We start from the raw sequence: 17,204 nt of genomic DNA on the forward strand, positions 1-17,204 counted from the left end.
ACATACATTTTGAATATTACGACAGAGAGCTTACTTCAGCAAAAAGTCGTTATGAAGTTGGTTTAGAAAAATTAAAAAATGCAGCAAACGATATAGAAATTATGCAAGCAGAATTAAAACATTTACAGCCAAAAATAATGGCAGCATCCTCCGAAGTAGAAGTTATTATGAAACAAATAGAAAAAGAAAATGAAGAAATATCAAAAGTAAAATTGATGATAAAAAAAGACGAAGAAGAAGCACAAATAACAGCAGGAAAAGCACAGAAAATAAAATATGAATGCGATTTACACATGGAAGCCGCTCGACCTACATTAGAATCTGCATTGTCTGCTCTTAATACTTTAACATTTACGGATATAACTTTTGTGAAGTCGATGAAAAATCCCCCTAAAGCTGTAAAATTAGTTATGGAAGCAGTTTGCACTATTAAAGGGATAAAACCTGATAAAATACCAGATCCGACTACAGGAAAAATGACAGAAGACTATTGGGGACCGTCAAAAAAGTTACTAAGTGATATGAAGTTCCTAGACTTATTAATGAATTTTAATAAGGATGAAATATCAGAAAAAACAATGAAAATTATCGACGAAAAATATATTTCAAATGTAGATTTTGATCCTGAAAAGGTTAAAAAAGCTTCTGTTGCTGCTCAAGGTTTATGTAAATGGATTATAGCAATGTCAAAATATGATAAAGTAGCCAAAGAAATAGCCCCGAAAAAAATTGCATTGGTCGCAGCAGAAGCTATGTACAACAATGCTATAGAAGCTCTTGATGAAAAACGATCACAACTAAATGATGTCGAAATAAAACTAAAAGCCATCCAAAACAATCTTGATGTTAATAAACAGAAAATGACTATATTTGAAAATGAAGCCGACGCTGTTAAGACCAAACTTCAAAGAGCAGAAGATCTCATCGGGGGATTAGGTGGAGAAAAACAACGTTGGGAACAGACGGCGCATGATTTAGGGATTCTTTATTTAAATCTACCCGGTAAAGTTAATAAAGTCTGCAAGGTAAAAACGATGTTAATCCATTTCTATACATTTTTCAAAAGAGGAAAAACAAAGTTTTAATTTTTTATTTCTTTAATAATAAAACAAAAATAAAGTATTTAATAGTAAAAATAATAAAAAAATTGTCACCGAGTGTATTTTATCATAGACTGCTAATAGACTATCAAATTAAACCATTAATTGAATATCGAAAAAAATGGACTAATATCGTTTTTATCCTATATGTTTTAATTTTCAACATTCATTTTGAAACATGGCATTAAATATTTAAAAATTAACTGTCCTCAGGTGATTTATTAGTGTGTTCTGGTGTAATCGCATACTTAGGTCCATTTACTATGGATTTTAGAAATAATCAAATTAAACATTGGATTAAAGAAATTCAACAAAATAATATAACATGCTCTCAAGATTTTCAGTTAAATACAGTTCTTGGTAAGCCTGTTGAAATAAGAGCTTGGAACATAGCTGGATTGCCCACTGATGCGTTTTCTATCGATAATGGAATTATTGTCTCGTAATAAATATTTAATAATATACTTATATAACATAAATATCATGAGAACTTTTAATTGATAAAATATTAGGAGGATAAAATTTAAATTGACTTAGAAATATATACAAGTCATAATTTTCACCAAAAATTAAGGCATATATTATTTCATTAAACTTAATATAAAAGATTACCAATGGTATGGAATGCAAGATTCTATCATTTATATCATATTATTATAGGATAATACTTTGTTAGGAGAATAAATGTACTTCTTTACTATTATTCTCAATATTTCTTATTGTAACATTTTTTATAAAACGTTTTTATAATTTTTTTAAATAAACTTTGTTTTACACTACTACTTTTTTCAAAATACTGGTTCAAAAGTTGTTATAAACCGGTCATTCTATTAACTAGATCAATTTATATTTTGCAACTTAGTTAAATACATTCATTTGTCATGAACCACTTAATCGAAAAATAAAAATAATATAAGTAACTTTTTTATTTGTTTCTTAAGGTAAATTTTTTAATTATAAAAATAATTTTATAATGTGAATTAAAATGTTCATTCCTCATACCTTATATATGAGTCAACTTTAATTTCTCAAAAGGCATCATCTCTAATTAACCGACTTATTTAATAGACAACAAACATCTATAAAAAAAAAATTATATTGACTTGTTCATTTTTGATAAAGTAATACCAGTTAAAATAAAAAAATTGAAAAAATTAGCCATTTTTAAATTTGTAATTTTTTTGGAGATTTCCCCCATTTACGGGGTGCGAGGGAATTTTTTTCAATTTTTGAGGTTAATGTTTTCGACTAGATATGATTTATGATATTTTGACATATCGTTGAAAGAAATCGGTTCGGTGAGAGCTGAGAAAAAGTAGAACAGATACACAAAAAAAAAACACATCATAGTAAAACCAATAACTTCTCAGCTTCGCATTGAAGCTAAAAGTTATGGCAATTTTAAGAAAAGAAACTGTAAAATGTTTTGATGTCTTTACCTATCATTTGGTATATATTTTTTTTAATCTGACCCTTAACCTTCCCACAGGGGGGCGATTCAAAATGGTAACTTTTCACAAAAATTAAATATTAGACTTTATTTTTTTTTTAATCGGACAATTTCCCTTAATACAGGGTGGGGTTTATAACTTAAAATTCATATGGAAAATGTTTTATAATGCATAAGGGATGAACTTTAAAATTATTACATAATTAATAATTCAAGAATAATATGTTATTCAAGGTTATTATTTATATATAAATTTAACGGGCTTAGCCCTTTTTACACTATCAGATATTTAACAATTTCATAAAATAATATCAGTATAAATATAATTCACAACGATTCAATGGAATATTTGAAATAATATATGAAAAAAAAAATTACCGTTTCAAAGTATAAAATAAGAAAAAAGAAGTGGCTAACAAGATAACATATGTGGGTCCATATTGGCACTATTTAAAATTCTTCTAATCGGCTCATTTTGTAAGTAAATTGTAGAACTAATTTGGATGAAGAAATGAAAATGGGAACAAGAATTTCTCTGAGGAACTTTAAAATTAATTAACTACAAAAGATACATTGAGTTAATATTACTATCTAGCAATTCATTTCAAAATTTAATATCTGCAGCAATTCCGCGGATATCAACCCAGCGACATCAAATTAAGTTTGTTTGCCACTGGAGAATAATCATGCGGGTCATGCTGGATACCCAAAATAAATCCAGCATGCCTCAAAAATCTCCGTTGTACCCTTTCAGTTTGATTGGAATCCGATGAAGAATAAGGATTCCAATCAATAGAACCATATTCAATAATTGGCCGGACCAATGAAGAATATAAAATTCTTAAGGAAGAATTTAGTTTTAATTTAGCTGCTAATCTAATTACAAAGCCGAGCTTTTTAAACACTTTACAACACACCATTTCTATATGAGACTTAGGGTCCAATGTTTTAGTGGACTTAAAACCAAGATCAAGTTGTTAAGAAGAGTACAAAATCAGTTTGTCGTACAACATTAGCATCGCAAAGGCTATAAGAAAAAATAATACGTGACCGAGACCATGTGAATGTCATAACACAGCATTTTTCGAAGTTCAGGGTTACACCTATGTTTAAGCACCACGCTATAAATCTATCTAAATTATTCGGTAGTTTAATACAGTTATCAATAGATTTAACTTGTAAGAAAAGTTTCATATCATCAGCAAAACACAAAAATTTACAGTTTAGTAATAAATTTTTTATACTATTTACAAACAACGAAAATAATATAGGTGATAAATGACCACCTTGAGGTACCCCAGAGGAAAAGCAATAAAGGACCTCAACTAGAATAGCAACTTACCACATAATCCATCCGGACCAACAGACCAATTCTCTTTCAAGTAATAAAGCTCCTGGTAAACATCGTAAATACTTAAACTGATTGAACTGGGTAAGTCATATTGTAAAATTCCTAGTTGATCGGTATTAAGATTTATTTGATTAAAAGAGTAGGTAGAGGAGAAATAAGAGAAAAAGAGATCAGATATTTCTTGTTAATTTGAAGAGATTACGCCATTGAAGGACAATACTTTAAGAATACTATTAGAAGTCCTGATATTATTCACAAACTTCCAAAAGTGTTTAAGATTATTTTTAAGTGATATTTCAGCAATTTCAACGTACTTAGAAACATTTTTTTGACTCAAATTTAAATTTGGCACGCCAAAAAGAAAATTTCTTTTAATTAGAAGCATTAGTGTCTAATTTATACAACACATGTTTCTTTTGAAACAGGATAAGTTTAAGCTCTTTAGAAAACCACACAGGGTAAGTAGAAACATTAAAGCGACGTTTGGGTACAAAATCAAGATCACATTTATGTAACGCATCATAAAAGACATTGGTAGCTGAGTCAGCGTCAATGGCTCTAAAGTAGATTTCCAATTTCTCCAATAAAAGAACAAATATTAATAAAATTTGAATTTTTAAAATCAAAAAATTCATAAGAAATATCACAGCCAGTTAATCGTACATTAGATCTAAAGGATAAACATAAAGCAGGATGATAAGCATCGAGTGAGACTAGAGAGTCGAGACTCTTATCTACTGTAAGACAGTTATTATTACAAAATACGAAGTCAAGAATAGAGCTATAGTCATTAACTACAGAATTCTTTTGAAAAAAAAACCATTCATAGCATATGTTTCAGGAATTGAAGAACCACGAAAAGTTGATTGACAGGAATATAAAATTCCAGTATCATCGTTATTCCAAATTATTTCAGGTAAGTTGTAGTTACTACAAAACATATAAGTATAGTTAGGATATTGCTGAATGATATACTCAACAGATTGTGTGTGGGTATCATAAAGACTAGAGGGAGAATGAGGAGTAATATAGACATCACCAATTACAAAAAGATTAGCACCAATAGAAAATTTAAGGAAGATACATTACAATTAAAAAAATCAATTTTAGTACGGAGATCACTACAATTTTGATAGAATCCTTTAGCAAAAACCTAGAAGATGAATTTTCTAGGAGTAGCGATGATTTGAATGTCAATCCGTTATCCAGTTTTTTAACGCTGACGAAGAAATGCCAAGCATACCATTCTTATAAACAATTTTCAAATCTTTCTCTCCATTAGAAGTCTTCTGATCAAGTTTTTCATGACATGCACGCAGCAGTTGACGTACCAAAAGGATTTTATCACGCACGATACGAAAATTAACAACGAATGTTACACCAGCACGTTTACACGAATTATAATTTGTTTAAAGTTGAACTGCTAATTCTTTCGTCTCAAAGATAATTTTCAGTGGACGATTGAAATTCAGACATATTTTACCTAAACGAACAGCCTTGAATGTAGGTGAAACAACTCTGCTAAGAGGCTTAAGAAGAGCAACCAATGCCTTTATATCATCACTGATACGTTTCATCATAGATGAAGATGAAGACTCCGGTACTGCATAAGCAATAATGTTAGTCGAACATTTTTCTCATTCAAATGATTCCTGTAGTACTTGACTTACAATAGTAGATAGTTGAATTGTAACATTTCAAGTCTATAACTTGATTATTTTGTTATTTAAAATTTCAAGTTCACCACACAATTTGATATTTTCATTTTTTAATTCAGATATTTGATTCAATAAATTTTTAAAATCCTCTCTAAGTTCATTAAATTATATATCAAGACCATCAGACAAACTCTTATTGGCTGATAGAATGTCAGATTTGAAGGATTTCATTGCAGACATAAGATCCTCATTCGTTATAGAATTTTGTATTAATAATAAAGTAAATAATAATGAAAACAACATATTATACTAAAATTAATACCTTCTCAACTACTCAGATATTTATAAAAAATTGTCGAAATTTACCGAAAATCGAATTTTTTTGTATTTACGTGTAAAGAGGAATTTTTTAATTTTTGAAGGTAATATTTTCAACTAAATATAATTTATGATCTTTTGACATTTTGTTGAAAAAAAATCGGTCCTTTAAGAGCTAATGAAAGTGTTAAATAAACAAAAAAAAAACCATTGGTAAAATTAATACGTTTTAAGCATCGCATTGATGCAAAAAGCTGAAGAAATATATTCAAAATTATTTTTATTTTGTAAGTAATTAAAATAGTTATGATTAAAAGAGATTGCTGGAATATTTCTAATATTTTTGGATCTTTTGAGTTTTTTTGGGCCTAAACAGTGAAATGTATAATTATGAAATAAAAAATTAAGGTCTTAAAGCTTTTATTTTAATGAAATTACCTCAAATATTCATAAATTTGTTAATTAAGGTCACGAATTTTATTTGTTTTAATCAATGTTTTAAAAGCACTTATATAATTTGTGGGGTGGAAAACCCAAAATAAATCTTATGTTTTCATGATATTTAGTCATATTATAATTTTTAAAACCATTTTATGAAAAAAATTCATATAAACAATATTTTAATTTAGATACTCAAGAAGATCAACATTAATGATTGACCCTCAAGATCAGGCCAATAAATGGATCAAAAATATGGAAATGGATAACTCACTATCAATTATACGCCCCAGTTCCCAAAATTTCATGAAAATATTAGAACATGCTATTTCTAATGGTCATCCTGTAAGAAATAAAACAAAATTTTCAATTATTAAGTGAAATTATACAAAGATATTTTTTGAAAAACTTAACTATATATGAAGGATTACTGAATTTATTCTAAAAAATTAATTTTTCTTTCTATTGTCCCTAGAATAGTATAAAACAATATTTTTAAGTTATAGTATATCTTTATTGAAATTTTAATAAGACAATTTTTTTATATTTTGATGAATTTCTGATATTACAAATCTCAGATAAAATTTTCAAATTAAATTTGTTATTATATTTGTATAGTTATAGTATATAAGTATGAAAACTGTGTCAACCCTGTAAAATTTCAAAACAACATATTACATAAAGATTAATTTATTGTTGATCACTAAAAAATAATAATTTTTAAATATTTTGTTTGTAATATTATTTAATTCTTGATTTATAAAACGTTAAAAAAAGCTAAGACTTTATTCTTTGCAAGGGTAAGTACTTAATTTTTTTATATTATAATGTTAGAAATTGATTCACCTAAATAAATTATCGATTATTTACAAATTTTCAATTTGTATTTCAGTTAATATTAACATTTTTAATGGTAAACGGGAAGCTAAGTCTACTATTTTTATAAATTCACATCTATCTGTCACCACTCCTTCTTCTACCTTGATATACAAATTTTCATAACTTTTAAAATACTGTTCCAAAAGTTTTTATTGACCAGTCATTGTTTTTAGTTGGAACATTTTATAAAATTTAAGCAAGTAAAATATGTATATTGCCAATAAAAAAAAAAGTTGGTCCCTTATATTGGATAACAACTAAAAAAAATTAACTACTTTTAATTCATGAAATAAATACTAAATAAATAAGCCCAAAATGACAAATCTATCATTTATTTATTTTTTATTATTTAGCTTTAATATGTTTTTCATTAATATTTTATATATATTTATCACCTTATATGTTTCAGGTACTTTTGGAAAATATTTATGAAGAACTGAATCCTATATTAGATCCTATATTATTGAAACAAATTATTTTGACAAGTGGCTCTTATTGCTTAAAATTAGGAGATTCCATTATCCAATATAATGATAATTTTAGGTAATTTTCCTATTAAAATACAACAATATATTTGCTCTTAATTTCTTAATAAAATAGATTTTATATAACGACAAAGTTGCGAAATCCTCACTATTTACCAGAGATTGCTGTTAAAGTAACATTATTAAATTTTGTTATTACCCCAAATGGACTTGAAGATCAAATTTTAGGTGTAGTTGTAGCTAAAGATAGACCTGACTTGGAAGCAGAAAAAAATCAACTTATAGTAGAAGGCGCTAAAAATGCAAAGTAACAAAATAATTTCAATATGGTTTTTAACATTTTAATTTAAAAAGTGATATATGGTATAAACTATTTTGAAGTAGATTCATTGTTTTTCGTTACTTTACAGTTCCGTACGGCTATCATCCCATCAATTATTTTATTACGATTATTATTTAAACATAATCTAGACAATTTCCTAGTAAGGCAATGTATATTCTAAAAATTGACCATTTTTTCATTTTAATTTTTTAACTTAAATAATGTTGAATTCAAGGAAGATAAATAGGTATACAATAAATACATCAAATAAATTACGTGGGTTCTTGAATTTTTTGCATATGTAACATAAGGCGCGCTGCAGAATTAACGCAACAGTTATTGAAGAAATTTTATACCTATTTCAATAATGAACTTCATTTCATGATAGTCACATAATTAACATTGTATTAAGCTAAAACTAGTAATACTAACAAATTTATAATAATTCATCTATTTAACTCACTGAATAACTTGAAAATTAAATATTGAAAAACAATTTTTTTAATTTTTCAATTAAATGTAATAAAATGATATATGGATAACAACTTTTAGACGGGTACTTCGGAAGTTATAACAATTCCAAAATATGTATTGGATATAGGTGTGGAGTGGCTACTTTTATCATCAAATATTTTTCGTCGGCCTCCTACCGCTCATACATAAAAATGTTTATAACTTTCGAAATACTGATCTAAAAGTGGTTATCGACCACTAACTTTTTTTAACTATATAATTTTCTATTTTATAAGCTAATTAAATATTTGTGTGGTCACTAAAAAAAATTAAGTTGAAAACTTTTATTAAATATAAGAGATGATCTAACAAAGTAAACGATAATTGTTTTCAAAATAAAAATGTTTACGCATTTAAAGTAATATCGAGTGATTGACGTTAAAATAATTAAATTTTTGTTGTAATTTAGTAATTTATATTATGATCTAGATTTGATTAAACAGGTAAACTGAGTAAAAATTTATATATTTTAATAATATATCTTTTTGTATTCATTAAGAACCTTAAAAGACACAGAAGACAAAATTCTACAAGTTTTAAGTTCATCTGAAGGAAACATTCTTGAAGATGAAGGTGCCATTAATATATTAAGTTCTTCAAAAGTATTAGCTAATGATATTGAAGTTAAACAAGCTGCATCTTTAATAACTGAGAGAAGATTAGATCAAATAAGGCAACAATATAGAGTAGTCGCTGTACATTCAACTAAACTTTTCTTTATAATAGATACACTTGCAAATATTGACCCAATGTATCAATATTCTCTTTCTTGGTTTATTAATTTATTTATAGTAGCTATTGAAAATAGTTCTAAATTACCATCAATCGATCAAAGAACTGATGCACTTATAAAGTACTTTACATATTCGTTATATACCAGTGTTTGCCGCAGTCTATTTGAAAAAGTAAGAACAAATACATAAATCTGTACAACAGAGGTAAACTATCGCAAGACACGTTTACCACTGTTACTTGTAATAGTTTAACTCAAATGTAAAGGAATATTCAATGTTTATCATATTATAATATGTTATGTATACAACATATACTTCAAAATATTTTGAAGCATCCTCTACCGTAGGATTTTAAATTTAATTTAGAATACTTAGATTATTAATTTAAGATAAAAATGATTTAATCATCTTCTTATAAATTTCGATAGAAAAAATTTTTCATAATATTAGTAATTTGGTTATTCTATCAAATATCGCAAACCTGTTAAGTTTATTAATTGATATTAATTGGAACATAAAAATAAAAATGATTAACAGTTAAATTGCTAATTTTTTTTTTCATTTAATTTAGGATAAATTATTATTGTCATTATTAATGGCTACCAAATTATCCAACGAAATCATAATTGAAGAATGGTCATTTTTTTTAACAGGAGGTATCAGTTTGAATAATCCTTATAAAAATACTATAAGTTGGCTACAAAACAAAAGTTGGAATGAATTGTGTCGGTTGGATGATTTAGCATCTTTTAAAGTATTGTTATTTTTGTGAGAAAACTACTATCGTAACTCAAAAATTAATAAAATAAAATGAGAAGAGTGGGATAAAGTTAAGAGTGATAGTTACTTTTATTTGGGTATGTGATTCGTGGGTCATAAAATAACATCTTACCTGATAATTTTTCTTAGTGATTATAATATCTTAAATAAAGGTATTAATCAATAATTGATAAATAAAATATTACTATTCTATTTAGTTTATAACTCTGATACGTAAAAACTTCGACAATGATGATCACAATGTTTGTGTAACGTTGTCTAAAGCGCGATAAGAACAGACCAGAGTAGGGTTTACTCTGCCTTTTTATAATAATTTGTACCCCCAAAATCATCATTGTCTTATTCTTACAGTATAACTATTTATTGATAAGTAGGCATAAGATACAGAAATTATTACAGATGAATAGAATATATAAATCATTTTGACATTATATATATATATATATATAATATATACAGGGTGTTCAGTAAGTCAGGAAACGGGTATCTATTGTTCTCATTGTTTGTAACAATGAGAACAATAGAAACCCATTTCCTGACTTACTGAACACCCTGTATATCTTAAATTAAAGATTATGTAATATACTTTTNTTTATTGACTTACTGAAAACCCTGTATATGTATGTGTGTGTGTATAATATCAACATAGTTTTTTTACACATAAAATTAGGGTTGATACAATGCATTTAATTATTAAAATTAGAATAAAAATGATGACAAAAATAATTTATAGTTTTATTTTTGGAAGGATGTATTTTAAAGTGACCATTAATTCATTAATGAATCGTGTTATTACAATATAACTAAACAGTATGTGTTTGTTGAATGTTTTTCTTAAATTTTCATTTAAATTTTTGTTTGGAAAGGATTATGTCCTTCTAAGAATATAATGTATAAATATCTCATGTTAGTAACAAGTATATTACACTACAAAAAAAAATTAAAATTAAAATATAAAAAAGACAAAAAAAAATATATTTGTATTACAAAAGTCAATAAATAATAAAAAATAATTCTGTTATCTACATTATTTAAGTGAATTCTTTATGAAATTTTGACTCTGATTTCGAATTTAACTTAGGATTTTTTTTATCATATACTTTTTGAGAAAAAATAGTAAAAAATATCTGAAGCTTCGAAATCAGCTTCAAATTTCATATAAAATTTACCGAAGTATTGTATACAACATGCAAAATGGCTGTTGTGTTGTGCTGTGTTATTATTATGATTTAAACTTTAACTGAATACAATACTGAAAAGTTCATATTAAATTTAATACAAACGTTTTGTATTTAACATTAAAATTCATTTAATTATTAATAGATTAATTTAAAAATATAAAACAAAAAATTAAAGTAATTTATAATTTTATTCTTAAAATTTACAATTTTACTCTTCATCTCGTACTTTATTATGAAAACTGATTATTGCTATTTATTACCCTAAAAAAATGTCTGAAAGTATTGCTTTCCTCTGAAATTTTGAAATATTAGTTAACAAAATAAATTATTAATTTTTCACAAAAATAATTTAAATTTTATTAATAATTTGAATGAATAAGTAATCTAGAACAAAAATATATTACTTGATTTTTCTACTTTTTTATAAAAAAAATACAAATTAAGTAGTATTTTACTTTTAGAATATAAGACGTCATTTTGAATTAAACTCGGAAGAATGGAAAGCTATTTATAATTCAACCGAACCTCACATTTTTCCATTTCCTGAACCATGGAATAAAAATTTGAATTATTTTCAAAAATGCATTTTACTACGTGTAATCAGATATGACAAAATTGTCCCTGCTATTCAACATTTTATAGCCTGTAAGTTAATAATTATTTACTAATATACAGTGGGTCAAAAAAGTCTCTATACATCGATGTCAAATTTTTTCAACAACATAAAATAGCGACTCAAAAGTTAAATAACTTCATATTTATAACACACATTTACTCAGAAACATATTAATATTGGTTTTTAGAAAGCTGAAGCATATTTACTAATTTGTTTACTTAATACCTTTATAAATATAAACAATATTAGGAAAATGTGAGCAAAAAAAGTCTCCGTATATTTATAGATGTCTATTAATTACAGATAAAAATAGGAATATAATGGGAGAAACCCATATAGACTTATTCGTATGGAGTACCCATATCTGCGGGCATATCATTATTGTTTCTGTAGCCATTAAGGGCGGTAGACAAACGCTTAGCGCATTTTATTCAATTTATACACTTTGAACAATGGAGATACCTATTGCAATTCGCAAATTAGTAATTAAACTAAGAAAAGATGGTAATTCTCTTAGAAATATTGCACAAACAATAAATAAATCACATTCGACTGTACAATTTATAATAAACCGATATAATGAAACTGGTTCTTTCGAAAATCGAAAACGTAGTGGTCGTCCTCAAAAATTAAAATCTCATCACAGGAGGGCTATACTAAGAATAGTTGATACTGAACCAAAAACAAGTGCATCAAAACTTGCTGGTATGATTGATAATGACTATAATGTAAAAGTGGTGCCTCAAACAATTCGTAATGCCATTAAAAACGCAGGATATAAAGGTTGTGTAGCTAGGAAAAAACCTTCTATCAGTAAATTAAATAAAAAAAAACGTTTAGATTTTGCGAAGGTACACATAAACAAGGGAAATGATTTTTGGAAATCTGTATTATTTAGCGATGAAAGCAAATTTAATATTTTTGGTTTAGATGGGCGAGTTATGGTGTGGAGAAAACCTAACAAGCAAATGGAGTGTAAAAATTTGTGCCCGACGGTAAAACATGGGGGTGGTAATGTATTAGTTTGGGGCTGTATGAGCGCTGCAGGTGTTGGTAATTTGGTATTTATCAATGGTATAATGGATCAACATGTTTATATAAACATTTTGAGAAATAATTTGCATGCAAGTGTTGAAAAACTAAAAATTGGCAATTCGTTCATTTTTCAACAAGAAAACGACCCAAAACATACCGCGAAAAAAGTTAAAGAATGGTTGTTATACCGTGTATTAAAGCAACTTAACACACCTCTGCAATCACCAGACATGAATCCTATAGAACATTTATGGGATGAAATAGGTAGATGTCTAAAAAATTATCAAATTCGAAACAAAGAACAATTGAAAACAGCAATTCTTGAAGTATGGAACAGTATTGACTCAACTGTTACATTAAAATTAGTAGAATCCATGGAAAATCGTATGAATGAAGTTCTTAGGGCTAAAGGAGAGCCAACTGATTATTAATGATGATTATATAATTAAGTTAAAAATATTAATGTTAATTTGTACGAAGACTTTTTTGCTATTATTTTTCTAAAATTATTTATATATATATATTAGGGTGCCACTTATTTTTAACATCTGTAATTCTTATGAGCGCCGGTCAAAATTTTATTAGAAATACCTTAAATATAAATCATGTAAAGTTTCAGCCCATTTGAACAACTTTAACACGTGCCGATTTGAGCTTAAAGTTTTGTGTAAATTCGTAAAATCCGTTATTTTGACATATAGTCGTTACAATTTTCATTTTACAAAAAATTTTATAGGACAATAAATGTAGTACAAAACACGTTTTAAAAAAATGGTCTCTTAATATTTTTTTGTAAAGTGAACTCATTCTCAGAAAAATAACAAAATATGTGCGATTTCGCGTATTATAGAATACTCTTTTATCATATTATTGTAACAAAAATTATAATAGACTATAATAAATTAATTTCAATTTTATAAAAAAATAAATATTTTTAAAAAAAATTTATTCTTATTTCATTATTAATAAAACATACTTCATGTCTGTAAAATAACATGGACTTATGTAAAATTAAAAAATAAAAAATAAATAATATTAAATACAAAAAATCAANAATAAATAATATTAAATAAAAAAAATCAGAGGTTTTTTTTAAGAACATTTAGAGATGGATTCGGATATTTTTCACGATAATCTTGTATAGTCTAAAAATTAAAAATAAATAGCATTATTTATTATCAAAGCTATTAACTAATGTTATTTACCTGCAGAAGAAATTGTTATTGCTCTTTATTTTTTGTAATTTTATGATCAAATTCCTCAATAAGTTTAATTCCTCTTTCTGCTGCATCGTTGACAACTTTAAGTTTTTTAATTTTTTCCTCGCCATATTTATAATTAACTGAATTATTCATCGTGTTGGGATGAGTTTTTAAAAAATCACTATTTATATTGAATCTTTTAAACATCTTTAGAGATTTTTTACTAATAAGTTTAACTAAAATAGTTTTATCGTCATCATTAAAAATAAATGGAATGTCACCTTTTTTTTAAATTAGTTTTTTGGGGGTCTCAATCTCTTCTTCTATTTCATCTTCTTCATCGAAGATGTCTTCACATAATTTTTTAGCCATTCTCAATTTTGTATCATCGTCTACTCTTTGATCGAATAATGCAAAAGATAAACATTCTTCATTCAAATAATATAAATGATTTAAAAATTTTCTAATTGTAGCTTCAGAAATATCTTTATTCATTTTAGAATATTCATGCAATTTTCTTAAAAATCTGATGTCATTTAAAGGAGCCATTTCACTGTTTGAGGCTGTAAACCAGTTCACAGCGTAACATTTTATAATAAAGCAATTAAGTTCTGCGAGAGAATTTTCCTCAAGTTTAGTTAACTTAAATTGATTTCTAAATAAGAAAATTTTTAGGCCGTGTACACCTTTAGTCATCCAACGTGATAAATGGTATGCTCCTGGTTTTTTTAATTTTATTCCTTCTGGAGGGACACCCCCCAAAAAAATAATAATTAAAATAAGAAATTCTTTATAAGCATCTCGCGTAAACGATAAATTAAGTCTATCAAAACAAAACTTTAAAATTTCATCAATATAATTATTTAAAATATGTCGAACTCTAGCATGAGAAATTCCAGTAGAAAAATCAGTTTTTATAATGGTATCCCACTGATTTTTAAATTTTTTAAATAGCGGAATATCATGTCCTGACATGACGCTTACTTTACAAATCGTAAAAACTGTTGATAATATTATTTCGTATATATGATGACGACAAACCGAAAAACAATATATCTCGTTCAATTTTCCTTTCTAATAAGGAACAAGCACCATTAAATTTCCCAGTGTTAGATGCTGTTGTATCAAAAACAAACGCTTGGATATTATTTATCAATCCCCAGCTATCAATAACTTCATAAATAGCGGAGCATATTTCTAAACCAGTTCCAGCGGGTATTTCTGGTACTCCTAAAAGTTTGTCAACTGCATGGGACGTTGCAATTACTGCTAATCTATCGACTTTTTGTCCAATAATGTTACTTAATAATTTTGTGTCCCAATGTATTGTTACAACATCTTTTTCTATACTTAAATAATTTTTTCTTACCTTTTCATAGTAAGTTCTTCGATAATCATCTCTTGCTTTACGGATAGATGTACGATTAATTATATAATCAGCTGAATCTAATGAAACTGTATCCAAAAAAGCTGTAAGTAAATGGACCGTATCTCTCTCACTTATTTTACATTTATCAAGTACTGCAGCTAATCGTGGTGTTAAAATTTCTTTACGAGCTCGTTTAGGTTTTACAACTATCAACTTCAGAATTTGGAATTTTTTCTTCATTTTCAAACTCCATTACTGACTCAAAATCATCAATTATACCGTCTCTAATATTTTGAATGTTTTTTTCTTCATTTAATTTTACATGAATATCGCATTCATCAAAATCTGAATAATGTATAATTCCTGTGAAATATAGTATTGATTTTTAGTTTTACTGTCTTAAATTAAAAAATTAAAAATTGTATGTTTTATTAATTTAATTGAGTTTACCAGTTGACGTAGACGGCGTATTTAAATACTTTTCACGCCTAGTGTTAATCTCTTCTTCACGAGTAAATTTTCGTTTTTCAATCCCACTTAGTTTTCTATCTACTCCCAACATTGAACCTGGACGTCCTTTTTCTCTTTGTTTATTTAAAAATAGCCTATCTTCTTCAATTTTAATCAATTCGAGTGCGTTTTGGTGGGCTATATCAAATAAATCATTGATTTTTTCTAAAAACATATTTTCTTTTAGTCTTAAACTATCAGAAATTTTGTTTCCATTTTTTGTTAATGATCTCCATTCCTCATACAACTTTTTCAACTTGTCTTTACATTTATGAGGTTCTTGAGTCTGTATTCGAGCTTTCTTCCAAAAAACTAAACATTCTTCTAAAACTAGAGCAGCACTTTCGTTTAAATTTAATTTTATATATCTCATATTATACATTAAAACTTTTAAACAATCTCCTCTAGATGGTAATTTACTTCCCGTGATTTGATGTTCCATATGGCCGATTATAAAAATTTTTTTACGAAGTGGCATTTTAATTAATTAAATAATAAAACCCCCCCCCAAAAAAACTTAAAATAAAAGTACTTTTACTGATTTACAAACAACTCTTAAACCTACTAGACAACAATAAGTATGACTTCAAGAGAAATAATTTTCAATAAATGGTAATGATTCTATTTACAATTACTTTATTGGATCAAAAAAGTTCCATTTAGATAACGTTAGAGGTACACGGTAAATGTAAAATAAAAGAATCGAATATTGCACATGTATGATTATTATCGTACTTGGACAATTCAACGATTCCCGAGATTACTATTTTATGAGTCAGTATATGTGATAAAAGTGACATTTATAAATTTTAACTTAAACTTAAAATGATGTTCATAATAATAACAAAAATTTTATTGTCGTTTATAAATAAGAAACCGTATTAAAAATATAGTTATACAACACATTTTAATAAAGGCTATAAAAAAAAAAAAAACTATACAACACTAAAGTTATGTTTATTCTATAAAACGCGAAATCGCACATATTTTGTTATTTTTCTGAGAATGAGTTCACTTTACAAAAAAATATTAAGAGACCATTTTTTTAAAACGTGTTTTGTACTACATTTATTGTCCTATAAAATTTTTTGTAAAATGAAAATTGTAACGACTATATGTCAAAATAACGGATTTTACGAATTTACACAAAACTTTAAGCTCAAATCGGCACGTGTTAAAGTTGTTCAAATGGGCTGAAACTTTACATGATTTATATTTAAGGTATTTCTAATAAAATTTTGACCGGCGCTCATAAGAATTACA

General features: G+C 26.4%; 1 protein-coding gene across 1 annotated transcript; it reads left to right on the forward strand.

Moving 5' to 3' along the window:
* The first annotated feature begins 215 nt into the window (after window positions 1-215).
* On the forward strand, window positions 216-13,291 carry LOC126898006 (dynein axonemal heavy chain 7-like). Its single transcript, XM_050671954.1, has 9 exons — window positions 216-516; window positions 616-1,002; window positions 1,314-1,542; window positions 6,507-6,660; window positions 7,604-7,737; window positions 7,795-7,986; window positions 9,014-9,419; window positions 9,820-10,016; window positions 12,439-13,291. Exons 1-9 carry the CDS (start codon window positions 216-218, stop codon window positions 13,289-13,291), a joined length of 2,853 nt encoding a protein of 950 aa, XP_050527911.1.
* Window positions 13,292-17,204: the final 3,913 nt, after the last annotated feature.

Source organism: Daktulosphaira vitifoliae, unplaced genomic scaffold (assembly GCF_025091365.1).
Source record: "Daktulosphaira vitifoliae isolate Bord-2020 unplaced genomic scaffold, ASM2509136v1 Scaffold_2, whole genome shotgun sequence".
NCBI lineage: Eukaryota > Metazoa > Arthropoda > Insecta > Hemiptera > Phylloxeridae > Daktulosphaira > Daktulosphaira vitifoliae.

Coding starts and splice junctions, on each gene's coding strand:
- LOC126898006 (XM_050671954.1), top strand. CDS start 216: ATGATAAAAAAAGACGAAGAAGAAGCACAAATAACAGCAGGAAAAGCA. Junction 517..615: donor ACCGTCAAAAAAGTTACTAA/GTGATATGAAGT, acceptor TTTCAAATGTAG/ATTTTGATCCTGAAAAGGTT. Junction 6,661..7,603: donor CTATTTCTAATGGTCATCCT/GTAAGAAATAAA, acceptor TATATGTTTCAG/GTACTTTTGGAAAATATTTA.